Source organism: Xiphophorus hellerii, chromosome 5 (genome assembly GCF_003331165.1).
Source record: "Xiphophorus hellerii strain 12219 chromosome 5, Xiphophorus_hellerii-4.1, whole genome shotgun sequence".
NCBI classification, from domain to species: Eukaryota; Metazoa; Chordata; class Actinopteri; order Cyprinodontiformes; family Poeciliidae; genus Xiphophorus; species Xiphophorus hellerii.
This window is the reverse complement of record NC_045676.1, coordinates 7,832,439-7,856,493: the sequence shown is the minus strand read 5'-3', so window position 1 is coordinate 7,856,493 and position 24,055 is coordinate 7,832,439. Positions and strand designations below refer to the sequence as shown.

At 36.8% G+C, this 24,055-nt stretch overlaps 1 protein-coding gene across 1 annotated transcript; it reads left to right on the top strand.

The window, feature by feature from the left end:
* The first annotated feature begins 810 nt into the window (after positions 1–810).
* On the top strand, positions 811–23,269 carry LOC116719608 (cadherin EGF LAG seven-pass G-type receptor 2-like). The gene is made up of 20 exons (XM_032562156.1): positions 811–948; positions 8,074–8,145; positions 8,327–8,490; positions 8,635–8,676; positions 8,766–8,855; positions 9,064–9,150; positions 10,766–10,873; positions 10,966–11,079; positions 11,191–11,284; positions 11,381–11,499; positions 13,505–13,648; positions 14,107–14,282; positions 14,853–15,004; positions 17,123–17,427; positions 17,514–17,624; positions 19,768–19,959; positions 20,857–20,945; positions 21,030–21,185; positions 22,258–22,443; positions 22,814–23,269. Exons 1-20 carry the CDS (start codon positions 867–869, stop codon positions 22,956–22,958), a joined length of 2,628 nt encoding a protein of 875 aa, XP_032418047.1. The 5' UTR covers positions 811–866; the 3' UTR covers positions 22,959–23,269.
* The last annotated feature ends 786 nt before the right edge of the window (positions 23,270–24,055 follow it).

Below are 24,055 nucleotides of genomic sequence, written 5' to 3'. Positions count from 1 at the left end.
TTAATCTACAAAACAAATAACCAGATAAGAGAATGACCAACACAACAAAAATAACAAAACAAACAAGCAAGGAGTTACACATTAAAATGGACACATTCAAAACAAAGACAAAACACAGAACACAATCAAATGGTGTCACAACAAAACAAATGAAATTATTTAACATCTGTGGACTTCTTTTTTCTTTTAATCTTGGCAGTTATTTTGTAATTTTCATTATTATTTTACTTTTCTCTAAAATGTGTCACAGATATTTTGAGTAGAATTGGAAAAAAGAGGGAGAGAAAGAAAGCAAATAAAGTCAGTCAGAAAAAAGAATAAATAAATAAATAGAGGATAACTAAAAAAGCACTTTATTTTAATCTTTTTATGAGGCTCTTTCATTTCCCCTCTACTTCCCTGGTCTTTATTTCCACCGTGGCACTAATTCACCAAAAATAAAATGGCATCTAGAAATATGGAGTATATTTCATCAAAATGTTTGAACTGAACCTGAGTCACATTTCAAGAGGAAATCTAAGCCACTTAGTTTCCAAAACACAAACTTGGGTAAAGAAAACCAAATACCCTACAACTTAGGAATGACTGAAGCCATTTTAGCTTTAATACTATTTATGATTAGCTTTTAACAATGTCTGCTTTTCTGATAGAATAGTGTTTATTTTTCCTAATGAAATTGAAAGAAAGGGTGTAACCTCTGCCTTTCTGCCCTTCTGCCCTCTCTTTAAAGGTGAATGTTGTTTTACAGCCTGTCATAAAAGATGATTAGTTGAAAGAAAAGTGATGGAAAAACTACAAGTCATCCATAACTCCTGTGGTTCAGTTCAGAGTCAGTTGTCTGAGGCTGGGAAACACAACCACTCAACATGGACGGCGCTGCTTTGCGACGGACCTGCATCTGTCTTATTGTCTCTGTTTGGATCCATGTCGTTACTGGAAGAGCAATAGGTGAGTACAGGATTAAATTTGCTCATAACCAGATAAACACAATGATTACACAGGAAACCGGAGCTTAATATAGCAGTTTTGTAGTAAAATGAAAAAATATGGGCCTTTACTGTTTAAACGTTTCTTAAACATCTAAAGTGACTCAAATTAACCTCTGAGAGTGAAGCATTTGATGTTTTTTTTGTCTACAATCAGAGGACGAGTCTTTCATTTGTACACTTCAGATCTGAAGAGGAAAAATTGTATGGAGCAATTTTACTGCCATAAAATTGCTCCTTATCTGTTGGGTCCATCGTTCAAAATCCACTTATCACTATTTCCGCATCTTCTACATTTCAACTGAAAAGTTTAATATTTAATTTTCCATCCTGTTGTAAAAAAACAAAACCTAATCTCCTTCAGGTCCATTACAGCTTGAGGGTAGCGGAGTAATTTCTCCTGCTCCTAAAACATGGTTAAATATTTAGCAAATTCAGGTTCTGCTGTTGAAAGAAAGATTTAATAAAAACAGAACATCTTTAAGTTGTTAGAGTCTTTGGAGTCTGGGATGGTATTGTCTTGGTTTTATGTGAATTCACTCAACTAGTTTTGTGATTTTATAAAGATTTGAAGAACTATAAATAAAATATTTTGTTAGTTCACTCTCATTATTCTTGGGATTAAAAAGTAAAAAGGTTTGGTAACCTTAACTAACCTAAAACAGGAAAGTGTTAGTCTCATTTATTGTCAAATAATAAAACTGCAAGAATTTGTGTTTTTTACAGTGTAACTATAATAATATTAATATAACTATTATGCAATGGAAGCTGATTAATTCCCATTAGGGATTGTGTATCAATCTGTGGCTGAATTTAATATCTTAAATAATAGTTTATTGTGTCAATTGTTAGTTTACTACCAAGTAGTTTTGTTTGTGTGATTTTTACATTTAATGGTGTGGAAACAAAAGATGACCTGAAATATTAGTAGAACAATGAACATTTGGTCTTGGGACATTAATCCTTGACTCTTTTTCCTGGTATAGATATAAAAAGAGTTTGTAGAGATTTTCTTCGACAAGCTAACAGATACATAATTTTTCCATTTGTCTTTGTGTTCGTCTCTAAAAACCACAGTAGAAGATTTTTATGGGTTATTTCCCCTCCTTCCCACTTTGTCCTGATTCTGTTTCCATTTAAAATGTAAGCTCAAGAAATAAATTATGTCCAAAAATACGGAGCCCTCCAGGGGACGTGGGAATTTTTTTTTTGTTTGTGTTCCCTCGCAATAATCTGCTGATCAGTTATGCGGCATAATTGAATACTGTAAGCCTTTTTTAAGGTGGCCGCCGTACTTTCTGCCTTAATACAAGGTATGTGAGGTTTTTCCATGTATGTTAATATCTCCTTGTGAAATATCTGACATTTTATATCTTTTTCTTTAGTAGGCCTATAGAAAGGCACCAAAAACCTTTGATATAAACAGAAACTTTCCGTAAGTAGGAAAGAAATAAAAATACATCCAAACTATTTGAACTATTTCTGAGTTGTTATCGCAGGTAATAAATCATCTGACAGTTTTGATTGTGTCTCTGTTGTGTTCGTAGTCTGAATATTTTAAAGGGCTTTCAGTTCCATCTTAGCCTTAACAGACATAAACAGCCAGTAAAAAAAAAAGATTTTCAATCAGTGTTTTGCACCAAACAGTTAATAATAATAAACACGTTTTCACTGAGGCTCTGAAAGAGCCATATGAATGAATTAAGTAATTACTGATATGATTGATAGGAGCACGCGACTTTGACACCTGGGTGGTGGGTGTGTCGATGTGGGAGTGATGTCATCAAGTATGAATGGGAAGGTCACTGGCTTTGTGTGTTTTAGGAAACGGTGAGCGGGGCGGTCAGTCCTTGCAAAGCCTGATGATCAAAATGGAATAAATCGATAATTGTGACAGAACAAAGAAGAGGTTTGGAGTTGATTGATACACGAACAGATTAGATTCCCCGAGTTAACCCAGTGCGGCCCTTTACCATATTAGTTTGTCGTGTTTTATGATAATAAAACGTGTTTATTATTATTAAGTCTTTGGTGCAAAAAACTGATTGAAAGTCGATTTATCTGCATGTTTATGTAACATGCAGTGGATGGAACTGAACATGAAAACGGCCCTTTAAACCATTCAGACAACCAGCACAACAGAGACACAATCAAAACATGTCAGATGACTTATTACTGAAGAAAGAGGCAGACAGATGTATTTACTACATAATTTATCTAACTGGGTTTTGTAAAACAGCCTCGTTGTGTTTGTGAAAGACAGTCTTTGGGTAAAAAAGATAACGTCTGTGACATTACATAATTGCTTACATGCAGGAATCACCTTATCGCTGTTTATTGTCACTGTTCTTGCGTTCACATTGAGTTCTATGGTTTATTTTAGTAATTTGTGTCTCTTTTCTAGCTTGTAACTTCTATTTCTTTTATCTGTGACCTTGAAAAATGGCTTTCATATTTATTTTACGCTAAATATTAATATTATTGTTACCCAGGTCAATATTGGTATCAGATTCATTCTAGCTTGAAAAGATCAGTGCATTTGTTTACAATTTCTCTTCCATATGTCCATCAAATTATTATTATAATTATCACATAAAACATACAAAGCAGACTATATTATTATGTATAATACTGTTTACATGCCTTGGTTAATCTGGATATTTATACTCCAAGTGAACCACTAGAGAGGGGTGATATTTAGTGGTTTGCTTTATTAGGTCATTATTATGAAATACCTGATCACTCTTTATTAGTTTTTACTTTTAAGGGACAAGGAAATTATAATCCACTTCTGGTGAGGGTCATCTTAAATCAAACTCAAGACGTTATACTATAAGATTTTTGTCTTGTCCTTTTTTAACCGTTTTATTACAATCTGTAGCTAGAAAGTTTGTAAATCAGCTTAACTATGTTAACCATGGTGATATTTGCAAATATGTTTATGATGCTATCGGACCCAGTAAAAAGGGTAATGTTAGGAATAAAAACAGCCTAAAATAAATAAACTCTGTTGGAATGAGGAGATAAATGTGTTTTGGAATAATATGAGACTCGCTGAGAAAAGATTTCTTATGTGTGAAGAGAAGGATTTAAGACGACAGTTAAAAATCTAATTTAAGGGCAAAAAATTTATATTTGATAAAGGATTTAGAACACATGAGAGAAAATATCAGCGAGGTTAAGCACTGAAGAGTGAATTTAATCAAACCAATAATCCTCAGGCATTCATGAAGCTAATGAAATAGCTACATCCTAAGAAAATTAAAAGGATCCCTTTAGAAAGGGTTCAGATGGATGGGTCTCTATATCTTGAGATTGAAGATGTTCTGAAAAAGAGGGAATCAGATTTTAGAACTTTATTTTCTGGTGGTTCTGTTTCCCCTGAGTGGGATCATTGTGTTGTGTTTTCAGTTGTTAAAAACAGGAATTGATGGGAAATTATAACGCTGTAAAAGCTACTTATCAAAATCCAGAATCTTGTGTTCAGGTGAACGAGTAGAACGGGCTGGTTCCCAAAACCATGTGGTGTTAAACAAGGTGACGTCCTGCCTCCTACTCTCTTTGCCTTTTATAGAAATGATCTGGTACCAGTAGTTACTGGTTACTGGAGTTTATGTCACTCCAAAGGTTGGAGTGACATAAAAGTCTGTATATTACTGTAATGCAGATGACATCAAGTTTATTGCTGAGAATTAACCTGATCTTCAGAAACTGTAAAGTACTGTTTTTTGGGGGGGGGTGTAACAACATGAGGTTAAAGGTAAATTGTGATAAAACTAAAAATAATTTATTTCAAACAGCTGAGTCACACACACTGACATTTACTTTATGCTTTGAGCCTGTTATTCTGTCCATTTCTTAAAATATAAATACTTGGGATTTTCTGAGGATGAACATCTTACTTTTGAAGAAAGAATAAAAGTCTAATCAGATTCAGCTGGTAGAACATCAGGTGTCCAACAGATACATTTGGGAGGCTGGTTTTCAGTACATTTATAGAAATAAGTTGAGATGCAATATTGAACAAATTAAATTATTTTATTTTGAAGCTTATAAGTATAAATGGGCTAGCGACGTTTTATATAAATCAGAATTATGAACTTTTATTTTAATAGAGGATATTACAGGCCCAGAGCTTCATGTGCCATGGAAGTAAAAATCAGAGGTTAGTGTGTGCACAGCTTAGGTCTGGCACTTTGCTTCATTAGAAACTGGACGATTTTAGAAATTAGCTTTTTAAACCATACAAAACATAAAAACCAACACAGGAAACACAGTAAAATCAAGAGATAAAAGCCTGGGAAAATAAAAATGTTTTTAGTTGCTTTTTAAAAACCTCCACAGAGTCAGCAGAACGGAGCTGCAAGGGCAAACTGTTCCACAGCCTTGGGGCCACCGACTGAAAGGCCCGGTCCCCTTTAGTTTTTAACAATGTTCACGAAACAACCAGAGATTCAGTCTGAGAACGAAGACCACAAGCAGCAGAATATTTATACTGAACAAAAATATAAACGCCCCATGTCAAATGTTGTTGCCATGTGGGGTTAATAACTGTAAATTAACATTTTATTGTACAAAAGGAATATTTCTCTAGATTTATGTATAATTTTTAATCCAACCTGCTGTCAGTGAGCATTTCTCAGTGAGTTGTTTTTCTACTCAGTGCATGGCTGGGGCATCTCCAGTGGGTGATCAGACAAAATGAGCAGCAACTGGACAATTCTTGGACTGAGGACAATAAAAGGCCACCCCAAAATGTCAAATTTTGTCACACAAGTCATAATGCCTCAAATGTCTCAAGTTATGCGGGAGCGTTTCATTGGCATGCTGGATGCAGGGATGCCCACCAGAGCAGTAATTGCAAGGCTCAATGTCCTTTATAGGCCGTTTAAAAGTTCATTTACAACAGACTGGCACTACTGCAAGTCGACCTCATCCTCGTCGGCCAAGTGTGACCACTCCAACATTACATCGCCACATCCAGTTCGTCCATCTGTGGGATAGGCTAAGATCAGCGACACACACAGCTAATGAGACTATTGGTCTGCCACAACAGACGCAACACACCTCAGACAGTCCATAATCGCCTACGAGAAGCCAACTTGGTCAAAATCAAATTCCTCATGTTCAAAGGACTGTCCCTATCATGTTCAAAGGACTGTCAATCCGCTACAAATGGCCATACCACAATGTTAACAATGAAGATCAGTAATTACGGAAAAATATATTTTGAGTTTCTCTATATATTGCGTAACCCAAATTTTCAAAAACTCTTTTATTTGACATAGGGCATTTATATTTTTGTTCTGTGTAGTTATAAATAGGGCTGGGCGATGTATCGAGTATACTCGATATATCGCGATATTTTATATTTACGATAGTTAAAATGGCTATATCGCAACCATCGAGTATAAATTGTCGTTCAAATAATAAACTTTCGCCGTCAAATTCACTGCGAGTATGGTTTATCCGACACCCTATGAATGCATCACTAGTGCCCCCCCAACCCCCAACCTGAAAATTTTCTACCAATCACGCTGCGCGGAGAAAACAAGATGGTGACAGCGAGAGACGGTAACTGAAAACGAATCAGATGAATTAGTCTAGTTCCGAAGAGAAACAGCGCTGGATCAATAATCTGGCGGTGGTTCGGATTTTATATGGAGGATGTCGAACAAAATGAGGTAATTTGCGAAACATCTTATAAAACTATTGCCACAAAAGGTTGTAGTACAAATTTATTTCACCGCCTAATCAGACTATTCTTTAACTTGCCGTCCTTCTCTTCATAGCCGGTAGAACTAGTCCGTTAAAGTGGAACCTGGAGACGTTGGTATGATTCATTTAGTGTGTGCAATGGGAAAAATAACTCAAAACTACTCTTTTTTAAAAAAAAAAAGAAATTAACAATAAAAACAACTACTGATTCTTTTGCTGTCAGCTTTACGATACACGTAGACTCGTTGCCATAGCAACTGACATCAACGCAACTTTATGTATCAGGATTCAGCACCAAAAACACTCAAACATTTAGAACAGAACATTCAGTTCGTTACAGTTTTGGGTTTTTAGGCTTGATGTGTATTTTGCGATTATAAATAAGTGATCACTGTGGTAGATTAGCCACTGCTGCTGTGGTAGATTAGCCAAGCTAACATAGCGGTGGCTAATTAGCTAATTTAAACACCGGCTTTACTGATAATCTGTCAGTTTGTGTGCAGGTCGCCTTTATTTCTACACTGAACCAAAACGCACCTTATTCCACAGCACATCTATATGTTAAGTTTATCAAAGTCAAGCATAACTGGCCTACTTCCCTCTCCCTCGCTATTTTTTTTCTTAGTTAAAACTTATTTCTCACCTTGTTACCTAGTCTTAGTGTAGACAGTTCATAGCAAAACACTGCATCCCTTTTTATATTAGCTTACATTTAAGTCTAGCGGGAATATGGGGGCGGGAACGTGCGTGGGTGACATCGTGTTGCAAGAGGTCTATAGTTTAAAATAACATTGGAACTAATTTATGAATATCGTGATATATATCATGTATAGCAAAAATACACGATATAGCAAAAATATATCAGGATATTAGATTTTCTTCATATCCCCCAGCCCTCGTTATAAGCTGACAAAGATAATCAGGAGCCTGGCCATGTAATGCATGTGCCAGCACAAGAACTCATTTCTTAAATAAACAAAGAACCTTTCTTACCATCAAACACAATTGTTCGTGTTTATACCTCATTCTGCTTTCCAGTGGTACTATTTTAAAGATTTTCCTCTGGTTCCTTCAGGATATCACAATGTCTCACCGGGCGTGGTAAGAACAGGAAGTGCAGCATGTCACAAACAGCACAAAGAAGAAACATACCGGTCTTCAAAGTAAAAGCACTAAGGACCACAATGTGTCACTGTTGGATCCCAGCAATAGCATTTTAACCATTTAGTAGACATTTACAGAAATCCTTTAATTTTTCTATTGTGTAAATCTATGCAATTTTAGCAATATTTTTCTCTCTGAACTTTGGGGGAAAAACCAGAATGATCTCATTTAGCAGATTTCCTTAAAGTTATTTCTGTTTCTGCAGGTAGCAGCAACATAAACTGTGGTTCAGCATCTACCACTGTCTATCTGGGTGCTGTGAATGAAGGATATACAGGTAAGATGATAAAAACAACTAATTTAATTAAGATTAGAAATTGATTAATTAAGACTGACTTTCTCGGTTGAGCATGCCTTTTCTCTATCATGTTATGATCAAACAGATCATTTATTGATAACTGGATTTAATGAATTCATGAGGAAATTTAAGTTTATCAGATAATTTTTTGCTGCTGCAGGTGATGTGGAGCTGGTGTCCGCTATCCCAGTTGATACTATTGTGACCCTGGAGCCTGACCTTTATCCTGAGCATCTTCAGTTTGTGGAGTTGAGCTTCACACCAGGGGAAACCACAGCGACTGTTCGCACCAAGAAGCCACTTGACGCCGACGTCCTCACTACGGTAAGCTCCCCCACTTTATTGTACCTGAATTTGTTTGCTGAATATTTGTGTTTAATTCACACTTTTTCTTCACGGAGTTGTTCAACTTCATTTATGCTAACATGTCGCAGCAGAACTAAAGTCCGCTGTGTATTTGTGTTGCAGACTGATAGAGTCTTGTACTACACTTTGGTTTGTGACAATAATGTAAGTGAAATTGCAAAATTATGGAGCAAACATTACAAACTGACTGAGTAGCAACTAAAACGCATCACTTTCTGTTTTTATTTTTACAGTCCAGAAATTTCCGCAGGCTGATAATCAGTGATATCAATGACAACAGTCCAGTATTTGAGAAGAAGTTTTATTCTCAAAATATTTCAGAGGTAAGTCAAAGGAACTGTAAACCTTTCATACATCTGCAACATCTAAGAATCAGGTGATTGGCAGAAATAAAATTGATGGTGAGGAATTATTCAATGTGATCAAAATAAACTTTCTGCCTTCACGCTTCATTGTTTTCTCAAAGAAATGAGGAAGGAGAAATTTATCTCTAATTTTTTCTCTCAATTGTTCTGTTGTCTGGTTTTTCAGAGCCACGCTTTGAACACGGAGGTTCTGCAAGTGACAGCTGTGGATGCAGACATCACACCTGAATTCAGTCTCCTGATATACACCTATGTAAAAACTTTGAAGTCAATAGTTTTAAATAATACTAATAGGATAAAGTATGTTAAATGTATATAAGCAGTTATCCTGAAGGTGAGGAAGCGCCTCTCCTGTAATTCTATCAAGTACATTAAGCACATGAGAAGTAAAATAGATGCTAACAATGATGAGAAAAAAAATTATTTTTCCACTTAAATTCTTAATAATTAAAGTATTAATAAAAAGGTAAGATTTTACACAATTTTTAATTTTAATAAGAAAAGAGAGAGGTCAGCCAAAGAAAACATTCAAATAATTAAACATTTATTTTTCCTGTTATTATATTGTTAAAAGTTTTCATTAGGTGTGGTCAAAATTAAAATACAAGCTCTACATTGGATTTGTACACCTGACTCTGGTGGAGTATGTGCCACACTAGTCATGATGAACGTCACTGGGTAAAAGATGTACGATTCACTGTGCATCTGTTTGCAGCCATTTCCAGGTATCTGAGGTGCTAATAATGTAAACACTGAGTTGGGAGGCTTGGCCAGCAGCAGCTTATTTACATAATAGTGACAAGAGGCCCTAAAACAGACATTCTGAAATTATCTCAAAACAGCCAGAATTGATGGGGTGAAATCTCAATATCTGAGAATGATTTTGTGTATTAAATGTAATGAACGTGTTTTGCATCGCCCGCAGACCTATAGCTTGTTCAAGGTAACATAAAAATAAATTAGAAAAACATACCTTTTGATAAATCAGGAATATCAAACTCATCAAGATTGTGAATAGCTGTCTCTGCATTTGGTGAGAATCTCTAAAAATTAAATAATCTTGAACATCCTCTTACGTTCAACATCATTTGGCACGATACAAATAAAATTTGATTTGGTGAAATATTATTTAAGCACATAATTTTTCTTGAAGATACTGTTTATGTGGCCATTCAGCTGGGCCAGACTTTAGAAAGGACTTACAGGGACAGTATCCCAGGGTGCTAATTTTTGAGACCCCAAAGATTTTCTCTCTGTTTTTTGTTTGTTTGTTTTTTAATAAATGCATTTTTTGCAAGTATTGTACTTTTATAGAAAGCCTATAGGACCAAGTTAGGTGAGTTGTATTGATATTTTTGGACTTTTCTGAATTTAAATAATAATCAAGTATTGGACAAATATTAAGCCATAATCAGTTTCTTTGGGAACAACATGGAGTTATTGGTTAGAAGACATATTAAACCTGCAATGTATCAATTCATATTTGCAGATATATAAAACTACCTGTTAATGTGCTGTAATTTACATGGGTAAGATACTGTTTCACTACTGGGTGGGGCACCAAAACTGGTTCCAGCCCATTGGCCCACTGTCATAAGTTGCAGGTTGTAGAAGGTGAGGACAGATACGATGGACCCAGGTTGTAAAGTAATGATGATTTTAATGGTGAAACAAATAACAAAGTCCAGCCATTTCTGTTCTAGCTTAACAGAAATGAAAAACAGGCCATTTACTATCAAATCATTGTATTTTCCATTCTAATTTTATGATAATTAAGCCTATTAAGTGTATTTAAAGTTAAGTATATTTTGGTTTTCTACAAATGTTCTGCATATCACTGAATGTTGATGTCATCGTTCTCCTTCTAGTCACCAGAAACAGCAGATTTTTCCTTAGCAAACTCCGGGGCGTTTACCTTAATGAGACCTCTGAACTACAACATAGTACCAAAGTACAATTTTATTGTCACTGCCATGGTAAGAAAACACAGAGATACAACATATTTATACACTCTGATTTATTTAGCTCCATCATAAATATGCCATCCCTTTCTTTGTTCTTGTTGCAGGACGGTGGTGGAAACAGTGACACAACCTCAGTTGAGATTATTGTAGAAGACGTTGATAACTTAAACCCCTTTTTCAGCCACAGTCTCTATCAGGCTGTTATTCCAGAGAACCAGGTGAGTCTCATTTAGTGGTTATGTGAGTTTTACGTGATATTTTATGTGTACAGTGCAAATTTATTTCAAACTGAAAGATTTGCTCTGAAGAACAGACTGACTGTGTTTCAGGACGGGGTTCTCAGTGAAATAAAACCAGAACCAATAAAGGCCCAAGATGGAGACACTGGAATCAACATGACGATAACATACAGCATCAGTTCAGGTACAGAAAATCCTGCTGTGGTAAAACCTGCAGTTCAGACATGTTTACCATTAAACAGAAACTGATATTAATTTAAAACTATGTACGTTTGTTCAGTCTCTCCTGCCGAGTACCAACCAAACTTCAACATCGACTCCAACACCGGAGCTCTGTCTGTGGTGACGTCGTTTGACAGGGAGGAAATGGACAGCAGTGAAATCTCTGTCAACATCCAGGTATTATCGTTTATTCTCAGCCTCTGGAAGAAAATGAAGAAAACTCGAACATCATTAGCGATATTACGAGTGTACAGCTGAAGACAGAAGTTTACATACACAAAAGAAAAGATACAAATACTCTTTCTGAAGTTACATCAGAGCAAACTTCTCTTGTTTAAGGTCAGTTAGAATTACCAAAATTATTTCTATCTTCTAAATGCCACAATAAGGAGAAAAGGAGTATGTCAGATTTATTTACTAATGTGTTTAAGATCAGAAGTTTACTTACATTTTCATTGCATTTGAACTCTATGAACCTAAGAAAACCTTCATGGTTTTCTTCCTCAAGCTTCTCACAATAGTTTGCTGAAGTTCTGGTCCGTTCCTCCTGACGGACCTGGTGGAACTGGGTCAAGTTTTCTGATAGTCCACATTTTCTGCTTTTATTTTCTTTGGGGAATTTTTTACTTTTCTTTATAAACAGTCATTATGATCATATATAAATATATACAAAATACATTTAATGTGTCAAATAAAATGCAAAATAGGTAGCTAAAAATGGAAAATAATCATCTACCAAGTTTGAGAAATACTTAAACACACAAACTGAACTGTTGTGCTTTAACAGAACATTACTTTTATAAGATGTTAAGAAGTGTTACCCTCATGGTTTTTTAAGAGCGCAAAGATAAGGAAATCCTTTTAAAAATGCTCAACACCAAAATACATGTCACATAAAAATCCCCTGCAAAAAGTGAAAGCTTGTGCAAGATTCCTAATGAGCCGGAACTTTGTTCATTTTCATTTCTTCCATCGGTCACGGACTTTTCCAGTGAAGTAATGACTGACGGTGAGCCCCAGCCTCACCTGCAGCGCCTTTTGATTTACCAACAGTAACCAAAGTTTGTTATACATCTTTCCTAAAGTTTTAAAGCAAGTTTTGTTTTTTTTTACCAGTATTATTGTCAATATGATATGGCCCAAACCTAAGTGGAACTACTGTATTTTCCGCACTATAAGGCGCACCACATTATAAGGCGCATAGAATAGACGCTACAGTAGAGGCTGGGGTTACGTTATGCATCCATCAGATGGAGCTGCGCTAAAGGGAATGTCAACAAAATAGTCAGATAGGTCAGTCAAACTTTATTAATAGATTACAAACCAGCGTTCTGAAAACTCCGTTCATTCTCAAAATGAATAAACAGCTGTTTTATTATTTTCCCCGAGGTAAAGTAAGTGATGTGGTATGTTCGTGACACAGTTTATCTTTTAACAACAGCAAGGTATAACATATAGTGGAGGGGAACTTTTCCTCGATTCAATAAACACGTAAAAAACAGTCTGATACTGTTACGGTAAATCAAACGTTAGTGCAATCACAATATACAGTATATCCACTTCCGCACCATTGATTCGTTCATGTTAAATTCTCTGGCTGCTGCTCTTTTCCCGTGTTCAACTGCGTGACTGATCGCCTTGAGCTTAAACTCAGAGTCGTAAGCGTGTCTCTTAATAGGAGCCATTTTGGGGTCTTTACACAAAACCCAGTGTGCACCGCGCGCTTCTTCTTCTACGGGGAAAATGAAGTCGGCGGCTGCTTACCGTAGTTGCGAGACCTGTTGTGGCTCAATATTGGTCCATATATAAGGCGCACCGGATTATAAGGCGCACTGTCTGCTTTTGAGAAAATTGAAGGTTTTTAGGTGCGCCTTATAGTGCGGAAAATACGGTAGTCCTTTTTTATCAATATTAAGAAAGTATATGGACTTAAAACAAACTCATATCTTGCTGAAAAGTTGCTTATAAGTTAGTTTTATGTTTTCAAGTATACTAAGATATTTGCACTAGAAAATATACCAAAAATACTTGGTAAGATTTTGTATTTTTGCAGAGTGTATGTACACTTATGCTTTCGTCTGTATATTTAGAATAAAAATATATTACAAGTTAAGAAAACCATGACATGGATTCACTGTAGCTTTGAGCTCAGTCTGTATGAAAGATGACTGTGTGTCTGCAGGCGGCCCAGACAGACGACCCTCTGAAGACCGCTGATGCTGTCGTGTCCGTCACGGTGGAAGATGTGAACGACAACGCTCCAGAGTTTGATCAGTCGAGCTACAACGTCTCCCTTCTGGTGAACTCCCTCGCTAATTTGGACAAGGTGGGTTTTTCTACCATCATAACTGTTTTTTTTTGCACTTTCTAATCACATAGATGAAAACTGAAGAGAGTTTGTCAGGGAGGCTTAAGAGTCTGACCGCTCTGTATTTGGAGCACATCCTCCAGACTCCCTTTTTTAACAGGCGGGCCACCATCCCAATCTGCCAATTCAGACTGAAATTATCCAATGGCCACTTTGTTTAAACCAGTGATACTTTTCACATTAACAATCAAGGAGTTGTTTCACTAAAAAAAGGCCAATTTTCCAGAAGCAAAAACCATTAACTTATTGCCAAAAAACAGATGGATGTTTTTGGGCTGTTTTTAGAAGCAGCTCAGACCTAAATGGAAATTCAAAAACATGAAAAATGTGATTTTTGCATAATGGATCCATTTTAAAGCAGCTAGTCAGTACAATTGATTGCAAAACATTGTTTTACGTCAAATCTTGCGCTCTAGAACATCACCGTGATCAGAGTGAGCATCACGGACGACGACAACGACAACAAACCCGAGTTCAGCTCCAGCAGCTATGAAACCAGCACCGAGGTGAAAGACGCAGCGAAGGGGAAGGTGGTGCTGACGCTGAGAGCCACCGACAAAGACATCGGAAACAACTCGCTTATCACCTACAGGTTCGCTCAGAACTCACATTACCACCACAAACTGGAGTTTACAAGACAGAACAACACAAAATAGGACAAAGTTGATTTATTTTAAAAGGATCTTTTTTGCTTTTCACAAAGGAAAAGAAAAGAGATAAAACTTGAGGCATACTTTGTAAAATCAAATTGAGAATCTTTGGCAAGGCTGAAAATTGATATCATAGATACTCTCCAATCTGATGGTGCTGGAGCAATTTTGCAAAGAAGTTTGGGTGAAAATGTCAATATGTTGAAGCTGATAGAAACATACCGCAAAAGACTTGACTACTCCAAAAGGTGGTTCTCCAAAGTGTCCCTTTAATATGTACAAAAAGCATTTTGCATTTTTATAGGTTTTTATCTAAAAAATGTGAAAATCAAGTGTTATTTGCCATCCATTCAACAGCTATGTACTAAACTAGTACATAGCTGTTGAATGTACTAATGTACTAATTTAGTGAAAATATGTAAAAAAATTAAAGTTGTGAATAACTTTGTATTTCAAACACATCAAATCATTAAAATATATTCCTGCACTTACATCTTTATTTCTGGTTTCAGTTTTTCGGAAGGACATTCGCCACATTTGGCCTTAGACAGCGAAACAGGAGAAGTGACGTTGACCTCTGACCTTGCTGATGTAACAGAAGACACCACACTGGTTCTGACAGCCGAGGCCACAGATCATGGCAAACCACCGCTCAGCGCCACAGGTCAGAATATTACTTAATTTTTATTAAGTTTATGCATTAGCGCTGTAACTGCGGGCTGCACAGTGGTGCAGTAGGCAGCACTGTTGCCTTGCAGCAAGAAGGTCCTGGGTTCGATTCCCGGCCCGGAGTCTTTCTGGATGGAGTTTGCATGTTCTCCCTGTGCATGCGTGGGTTCTCTCCGGGTTCTCTGGCTTCCTCCCACAGTCCAAAAACATGACTGTCAGGTTAATTGGTCTCTCTAAATTCTCCTTAGGTGTGAGTGTGTGTGTGTGCATGGTTGTTTGCTCTGTTTGTCTCTGTGTTGCCCTTCGATGGACTGGCAACCTGTTCCGGATGTACCCCGCCTCTCGCCTGAAACGTCCGCTGGAGAAAGGCACCAGCACCCCACTGGAGACAAGGATGCAGACATCCTGAACTTTATCCACAAGAAGTTAGAAAGGCAACAACTTAATCCTGAAATTCCCTTAAAATTTCAACATCTGTCAGATCATTTAAATACAGTCTGTTTAGTTTTTTTTCTTAAATAGAGTATTGCCAATATTGGAGCTCCGTAATATTAGGTATTCATAGCTATTATGAAAAGAGGTATTTTTATTTTTAGATTCAAACATCTATCTTCTGCTTATGAAAAGTTATCTTACTCTAAACCTGTGTTTGCAAAGTGTAAACACACTTTGTGATTATATTTACAACATGTTTAAAGACTTCTGTTACAGTAACAGCTGCAGCAAAATCAATATTTTGATTTATCAAATCAAAAATATTTACTATTTCAAATTATTTTGCTTTAATTATTTTAGATTTGATAAATTGCTGTTGTCTCCTGATTTGTTCATAACTTTATGTCTCTTGACACAAGTGTTATTTTTACCAACCTGGGGGTCCAGTGAAGGAGTGTGTGGGATTGTCTTCAAAACACTTCTGTGACTGTTTTTGGTGAAAATCACTCAGCCAGTTTGTTTTATGATATGAGAGCCATGAGATCAAAAACCGTCATTAAAAAATTGAAGCTTCAAGTAAGGTTCAGAGTGTGATCTGATAACAGGAGACAATATAATGGTTTTATACCAAAGACAATAAATCCTAACACTGGAGAGACATTCTCCTGTTTATCTGCAGAAAACATGTAACCTTGGGTGTGTACTGAGGTGTGAACTCTCTTAATTTGCTGAGGTTCATAAGCACTTAGAATAAAAACGTTACGTAACAAGACCATCATATCCCTAAAGTCATAATAATTACCTTTTAATTACATTTTCCAACAAATGACAATCAAAATAAGTTACTCTCAACCTGTTTGAGTCATATCTACTCCATCCATGGATTCTGTCTTGTGCATAAACAATTTCAGCTTAGCTAAAAACATTTACACTTTTATACACATGGTAATTTAAGGTTCTTTTACAGGAAAAAGAAGCTCCTGTAACATTACAGTAAATTTAAGGCAACATCCTGGTGCCGGACTACCCCCCACTTATATTATGACTCCAGGTCTAGGAGATCGGGGGTGGCAACATTAAAATGTGTCCAGAGAAAAAAAGTGAAGTTTAAAAGGGTTTATCTAAAAGAAAAGGTTCCACAAATTAGACAGAGTGTACACTTTAAACCAATTAATGGTCAAACAAACTCAGACTAACCAAAAGTCCAACTTTTGGTCCATCATTATTATATTATTATAAATTGTTTTATTTTACGGGGAAGAGGTTAAAACATTTTTAAATATTTTTGCCACTTCTTTATCACAGTCAGCTCTCATTTGCTAAAATATGTGACTCTCATGTAGCCAGGATCACGCAGGTCACAACTTATGATGGCTATTATAATTTGTGACCTTACTGTACAGGTCTAATAATAATTTCAAAGATCAAGTCAGAAAAATGTATTCAGTCGCACGCTGCGGTCACAGATTATGATGTGTTGCATAATTTGCTTTAACCTTTGAATTCGGGATTTTTCAAAACTGTTGCAGAATCTTGAGATTTTTGTTCTGAATGGCAAGTAAAAGAAATATCTTTTTGCCCTCTAATGTTGTGCACATGTGCAAAATTTCTGAATGTTAACAGCAACATGTCTATATTATAAGACAGAATGACGATATTCTGTGGTTCCATCCTGCAGCTCTTGTGGTGGTGAACATCAGGATCACCAGTTCTGAAGGCGTGGCGTTCCTGAACTCCTCCTACAACTTCAGCCTGAAAGAGAACGAGAATTCGGGGGTCACTGTGGGGCAGGTCCACGCCTCTGCAGGAAGCGACCTGTACGAGGTTTCCTATGGACTGAGAACACACGAAGACCTGTTCTCCATCGACAGCAGTGGTACCATCTTTTCCACAAAAGAGCTGGACAAGGAGGAGCAGGAGTGGTACATCCTGGATGTGGAGGCTGTGGACAATCGGACGCCTCCCACATCAGCAGTGGCGCTGGTAACAACAACATCACACAGCTATCATCACAAACTGTCTTTATTGTTGCTTTCATACAAACAAAATCAACTTTTTGCATCTCTCAGGTCAGAATTCAGGTGGAGGACGTAAACGAGCCTCCAGAGTTCTCCTCGGATGATTATAAAGCCTCTGTGTTCAGCATCGCCCCGTACAAAACCCCAGTCATCCAAGTAAAGGTAAACACACCCAGCTCCTATCAACTGGTTGGGAAATGTGCTTCTGAACATTAAATGTATGGCAAACTAACAGTGTTGTAGAGGGCCGCACTGGGTTAACGTGGTGAATTCCAAACTGTCCGACGCGTGCTTCACTACACTCCAGGCCGCTTCTTACTAGTTGTTGCAATCATCAATTTATTCCACTTTGACTGCCATACTTCACACTTTATAAGGACTGACACATACTGACCAGGCTAAACCATACAATGGTGCCAACAATAAAGCGACATTACAGCACGGTCAACAGAAATTACGACCACCACCGACGCACCCGCTTCCTCATACATACAAAACCAGTATGGCTCCCATTCATACCTTAGTGACAGTCACACCCACCACCCAAGTGTCAAAGCCGGTTAAAGTCATAAAGTTGTGTTTATGACTTTAACCCTCCCACCATTAAACTGGTTAATGTGTCAACAATCTGCAGTCATATTTTCAGGGATGTGAAGGAAGCTCATCATTTCTTTATCTTTATTTTTTCAGTCAATACAGAGTTACAACTTAAAGAGCAGAAATATCCTCTGATCATTTTCATCATTTTTTCCTTATTTATATGAACCAGATTTATACCAACTAAGAATGGTACGGGAAAGAGAGAAGAAAAAAAAAGTGCATACCAGTATATATGTGTGTATTATTTAGGATTTGTGGACAGAGAGAAATAAACCAGAGCACCATCACACACAAAATAAAATACAAATAGGCTGATTAATACATTACTGCAAAACCTGGCTGCAGAGATTTTACGTTTTCCCCATAAACTAATAAAAATACTTTTCCTAAAGACGGATGGAAAAAGTAATTGCTTCCATTATATATATCTTTTTGCAATTTCAATGCAAGCTGAAGTCGTAAGAGGCTCTGGGAGCAGCCAATGTCTTGTAAGTGGTTTTATGTTGGCTAAGATAAAAATTACAAATAGATACTTGTGATGTTTTAAATTTAACAATGGGTTTCTTCCCTTACTAAATAAACATACAAATGATTTAATCTATTTCAGTAAATTCTTTTAGGGACGAGGAAGTGTTTAAAATAAGAAAAGATATGTGGGAGAATATTTATTGTTAAATGTAAGTTCTCTGACTTAGATTGAGAGAAGAGATCGAGTTTGACCTCTTCAGATCTTCCTTAATTTTTTTTTTTCAAAACTGAGAGCTGTGAGATGCCATTTGGTGTGCAGTACACCCAGATATTTCAGTGACGGTTGGTTCCAGTGAAATTTATCACTAATAGATTGTGGGAGTGAATAACAAAATGTTAATAAAAGACTTGAGTCTTTTGTACATTTAATTTATAACCAGAATAACTACAGAATTTGTATAACAGGGCCAACAATTCAGAAAATGTATTTGAGGTTCCACTCAAATAGTAGAGACAGTAGCTTCATTCCAGGTTGGTGGCATCTTTGAGCCTGTGAGGGCAGCACTACAGGCCTTCAGAAGGCATGGAAACAGCTCAGCTGTCTGGGTCCAGAGACTTGTGGGCCCTCAACCTGTAGATGGCTCCTCTCAGCTCCTTCTCAGTTATTGCAGCTGTCAAGAGTTAATTATTTTCCTCAGAGGCAGTAGGTAAATACAGCGTTCTGCACGTGAAATAGATAAAACGGGCTTTACAGTAATCCAGACACAAAAGCAAGAATAATTTTCTTAGGTCGACTCTGAAGAGCATTTGTCTTATTTTAGGAATGTTCCTTAAATTAAAGAAACAAGAATGGAAAACGGTCTTACTAATTTAAAGACTCAAAGTGACTCAAAGTCTGATAATAAGTCAAATGTGACACCTAGATTTTTTAACTGTGGTTTTGCTAGTGGGCAGAAAGAGATGATTGTCTGGGTGATTTTGGATGCAAGTGGCTGGGAGCAATAATCAGAGTCTCCGTCTTACTGGTGTTTAAAACCAAAAAGTTACTGGAGAGCCAGTTACTAATATGGGACAAACGTTGGACAAGGATTTCAAAGGACAAGAGGTTTTAATACAGAAGTCTGGGTTTGTTTAATGCCTGTTTAAAGGTTATTTAAAAAAAACCCAACAAAGCTTCATCTGAACACATATTCTACAGCATCATTAACAAGTTTTCTGTCTTTCTGCCCACCCTCAGGCCTCGGACCCAGATGTTGGAGACAACAGTCGCTTGGTCTACAGTCTGCCAGCAGGAAACTCCTCCTTTGACGTGGAGTCGGCTTCAGGTCAGCTGTATGTGGTGTCAGCAGCAGATCTGGGTGGAAAAACCGTCACAATGGAGGTGAAGGCCACAGATCCCCATGGACTTTCTGCTACAACCACAGTAAAGGTAAGCGCCTAAAACTGAGTGTTGGTGGTTTGGTGAAGGCTATTGATCCGTTATAAGTTTTATTATCTGACTTGATTAGTTAATTAACTGCAGACTCAGAGTCTAAATCACATAAAAAACGATCAATGATAAAAAAAAATAAAAGCGCACATAAAAAGACCCGTAACCATTCAAGAGGCAGTCATACCAATGTTTCCCAAATACAGACGTACGTCTCACTGCAACATATGTAAAGTTAGTCAACATAGGATAATTCTATTATTAAACTCGTTTAATTGTAGAAAACATATATAGTGCCTTGCGAAAGTATTTGCCCCCTTGAACTTTTCAACCTTTTGCCGCTTTTCAGGCTTCAAACAAACAAAATTATTTTGTGAAGAATCAACAAGTGGGACACAATTGTGAGGTTTTCGAGAAAGAAATTGTTTTCCTTTGCTTGATTTTGTTATTTTGTCATTTTTATTAATTATTTTCATTTTGATATTTAAAATACCAAAATTTTGTTATTTTGTTCTGTCTGTTTATGTAAATTTTAAATATTAAATGACTGATGTTTTGATCAGTCACTCAGTACTTGAGTAGCCTTTTTACCAAATACTTTCTTACTCTTTCTTGAGTAATTTCCTGTTTTCGTACGTTTTACTTTTACTTTGGTAAAAATTTGTTGAAGTAGTGCTGCCCTTACAAACAAAACAAAAGGCAGTGAACAAAAGAAGAGAAGAAGAGAGTGCTGGTAAGATGGAGTACTGCAAAACCAGTCAGACGTTATTTATGGTAGAAGAATTTACTTTTTCTGCTACATATCTTGTCTGTATTCTGTTTATTTGCATTGTTATACATCAGTGTGAATCACACAGCGTGTCCTGAAACGCTTTCGATCCTTCTTTCCTGTCGCAGGTTGTGGTTCACGGCAGCAGCGACGTGACGACCATCTCTCTGAATAAGCCGGCTGACATTGTGGAGGACAATATTCCAGAGCTGGAGGAGTACGTTCATGAATAAAGTTCTGTTTATTTTCTGGTGTATTTCATCCATTCCTGTTGTCATATCGCGGTTTTGTTTTCTCCCAGGGCTTTAGGTAAAGCACTGGGCTGGACGGTGAACATAATCCAGGTGCAGAACTCTGGTGGAGGAGAAAGTCAAACGCTGAGGGCATCGGTCAAGACTCTGGTCAGCTTCGTTGCTTTTGATGGCGATGAAGTTGTTAAACCTCAGGAAGTCGCAAAGTAGGAGTTTAATTTTTGACTCAAATGTGGGATTTTTTGGAAGATAGTAAATGTGAACTAAGAATGCAATGTAACACCAATCTTAGATTTTAAAGGTTTTATTATGCTTCCTTGAACAGGATAGGATACATCTATGGACTATACAAAATTCAAATTCAACAATACTTTATTGATCCCAAAGGAAATTAAATGTTGTAGCTCATTAATTCAGATTTTTCAAAGCGTTATTGTAGACAGTGATGGCTGGTGGCAGGATCCTGTAGCAGTCTGTGTTACAGTGAATTTGAAGAAGCCTCTGACTGAATAGAATAGGAGGTATTGTAAGATTTATTTGACTTATGCATAATTTATGGTACTGAGGATCTACTGTTAAATATTATTTTACTGAATTTTCAGTTGTCCTTTTGACTGAATAGCTGCTGTGTTGTGCCTGCAAATATTTTGTAATTTATGTCTAAATTAGGTGAATTTATTGCCAGATCATGTAGCAATATTTATACCTAAACCAACCACACAGCATCCAAAACAAGAAGGAACGGTTGTCAAAAAAAGCTTTTTTCCTCCAAAACAGCCAGAATGAACCCAATGATGAGAGAAAATCAATTTATCCACTTGAATTTTTTAGAAGTTTTAATTTCTATTGGTAATTTCAACATTTTTATGGTTACTGAATTTACACATTACCTGTTGACATACATGAAAGAAGAGCAGGGTGAGGCAGTGCAGTGCTTCACCTTTGCATAATAATTTTAGCTCATAATCAGCTCATTTGCATAATCGTGATATAGCCATAAAACGGTGCATTCCTTAATGAGCTCAAAACAGGCTGAACTGGTCAGCTGAAATCTCAATATCTGACAATGGTTTTATGTATCAAACAAGAAGAAATGAACATGTCTTGTTTAGCCCACAGACCTATAGCTTGTTCAAGGAAGCATAAAACTGGACCTTTGAGTGGTTGAGCTGTTTGCAGAAGAAATAGAGACCCAAAGAAAGTATAAAAACATGGAAGATGTAAATTTTGTATGATAGATCCCTTTTAAAGCTTTAACTTGTCTGTTTGATTTTCCAGGAAACTGCAGAGAGAGTTTGAAAAGGTCAGAGCGGAGCTGGCCAAGGTGTTGGGAGACGATGTTCGATTTGAAGTAGAAACGGGAAAAGACCCTCCAGGCTTCAGCTCAGGCCAAACTGCAGGCGTCGTTGTGGGGGTTTTGCTTGGCCTGACTGTAATGGGACTGACTGTTTATGTATTTAAAAGGTGAGCCTCAGACTGCTTCCAGTTTCAAAAGCAGAAAATATCAGACTTTTCAAACTGAAATTTTCAAGGTTTTCAAGAGATTAGTGTCAAAATTACTGAGTTTTAGATGGAAATGTACTCCTCCTTTTGTATATATCTAAAATGGCCCTAATGCATCGTCGTAAAAACCAGTAATAAAACCAAAACTGTACAAAAATACATATATTTTTTAATGGATTTCTAATATTGTGTATAAAGGAGTAAGTGGGTAAATAAAAAATCTTTATTAGATGTTAGATGCATTAGATGTTCTTTATTTATTGTCCCTATCAAATAAACAACAAAATTAAAAAAACTTTGTTTTCAACTGAGCTGTTTTGTTGCATTTCAGGAAAATCATACCAAACAGAAGACGGAGAAATTCCAAGGAAACTTGGGCAGACGTAGGTGTCATCTTTGAAATGTTTAAATTAAATATTTCATCAATTCAACCATTTAAACAAAAGGCTAATCATTTGTTTGTGTTACAGTTGTGAATAAATTAATGATTGGTGGACAAATCCATCTTTGCTGAGACGATTGCCTGATGATGACGGTTCATCAAACCAAGCCTGGAGGATCTTGGACTCAGTACCACCTTTATGCACCAGAATAATAATCTTAGACTATTTTATTTATTTGACCTCTGTGACTTTAAAATATCCTTCAAGCACATCAGAGTTTGTCTCTAGTTAAATGTCAGAGTGAAGATTTGCCAACATGAATGGGATCCCATTTCTAGATTAATGTTTGTACAAATCTACTTAATGAAAGTGTTTTATTAGAAATGTTATCAGAGCAAATCACAGGAATCTCTACAAGCCTCCCTTACAATCATTGTTGAAACAACAATGATTAGGAACAAATCAAGATATGGCGTCATTCCAGGCTTTTATAATGTGCTAATTTCTAACTCACCAGATAATTCAGGTATTAAGCCGATGAACTGGAACGTGGATCAATCATCTATCAGCGAACAGGTTTGGGACAGAGCCTGCACTAAAACCCACACAATGTCCATAAATAGCCGTCTTAGAAAACTACAATTTAAATGGCTAATTAATGTTTTTGTTATGACTTGTAACATCTTTGCATGAAGTGTAATTCTACAGGTACTTTAATACACTTCATGTGGGATTAGAGACAAAGTCGGCCTTCTGTCACCTGGAGAACATTTCCAGGATTAGAGGATTAATGTCTCAGTGAGATCTAGAGAAAGTCTTCCATGCGTTTATCTTTAGTTGCATTTATTACTGCAGCAGCATCTTCACATGTTTGTCTAACAAATCAATCCTTCAGCTGCTGCTGGAGTTCTGACTAAAACCAGGAAGTTAGATCACATCACCCAGTTCTAAAGTCCCTACATTGGTTCCCTGTAGCTCAGAGAGATGTTAGTTTATGAACCACTGACCGGTTTAGCACTGCAATACATTTAAGATCTGCTGCTGTCATAGCAACCTTCTAGACCTGTCAAGTCTTCTGGTTCTGTTCTGCATCCCCAGAACCAGAACCAAACATGGAGAAGCAGCTTTCAGTGTCTATGCGCCACAAATCTGGAACAAACGTCCAGAAAACCGAAAAACAGCCGAAACAC

Coding starts and splice junctions, on each gene's coding strand:
- LOC116719608 (XM_032562156.1), top strand. CDS start 867: ATGGACGGCGCTGCTTTGCGACGGACCTGCATCTGTCTTATTGTCTCT. Junction 11,080..11,190: donor CTGTTATTCCAGAGAACCAG/GTGAGTCTCATT, acceptor ACTGTGTTTCAG/GACGGGGTTCTCAGTGAAAT. Junction 11,285..11,380: donor AACATACAGCATCAGTTCAG/GTACAGAAAATC, acceptor ACGTTTGTTCAG/TCTCTCCTGCCGAGTACCAA.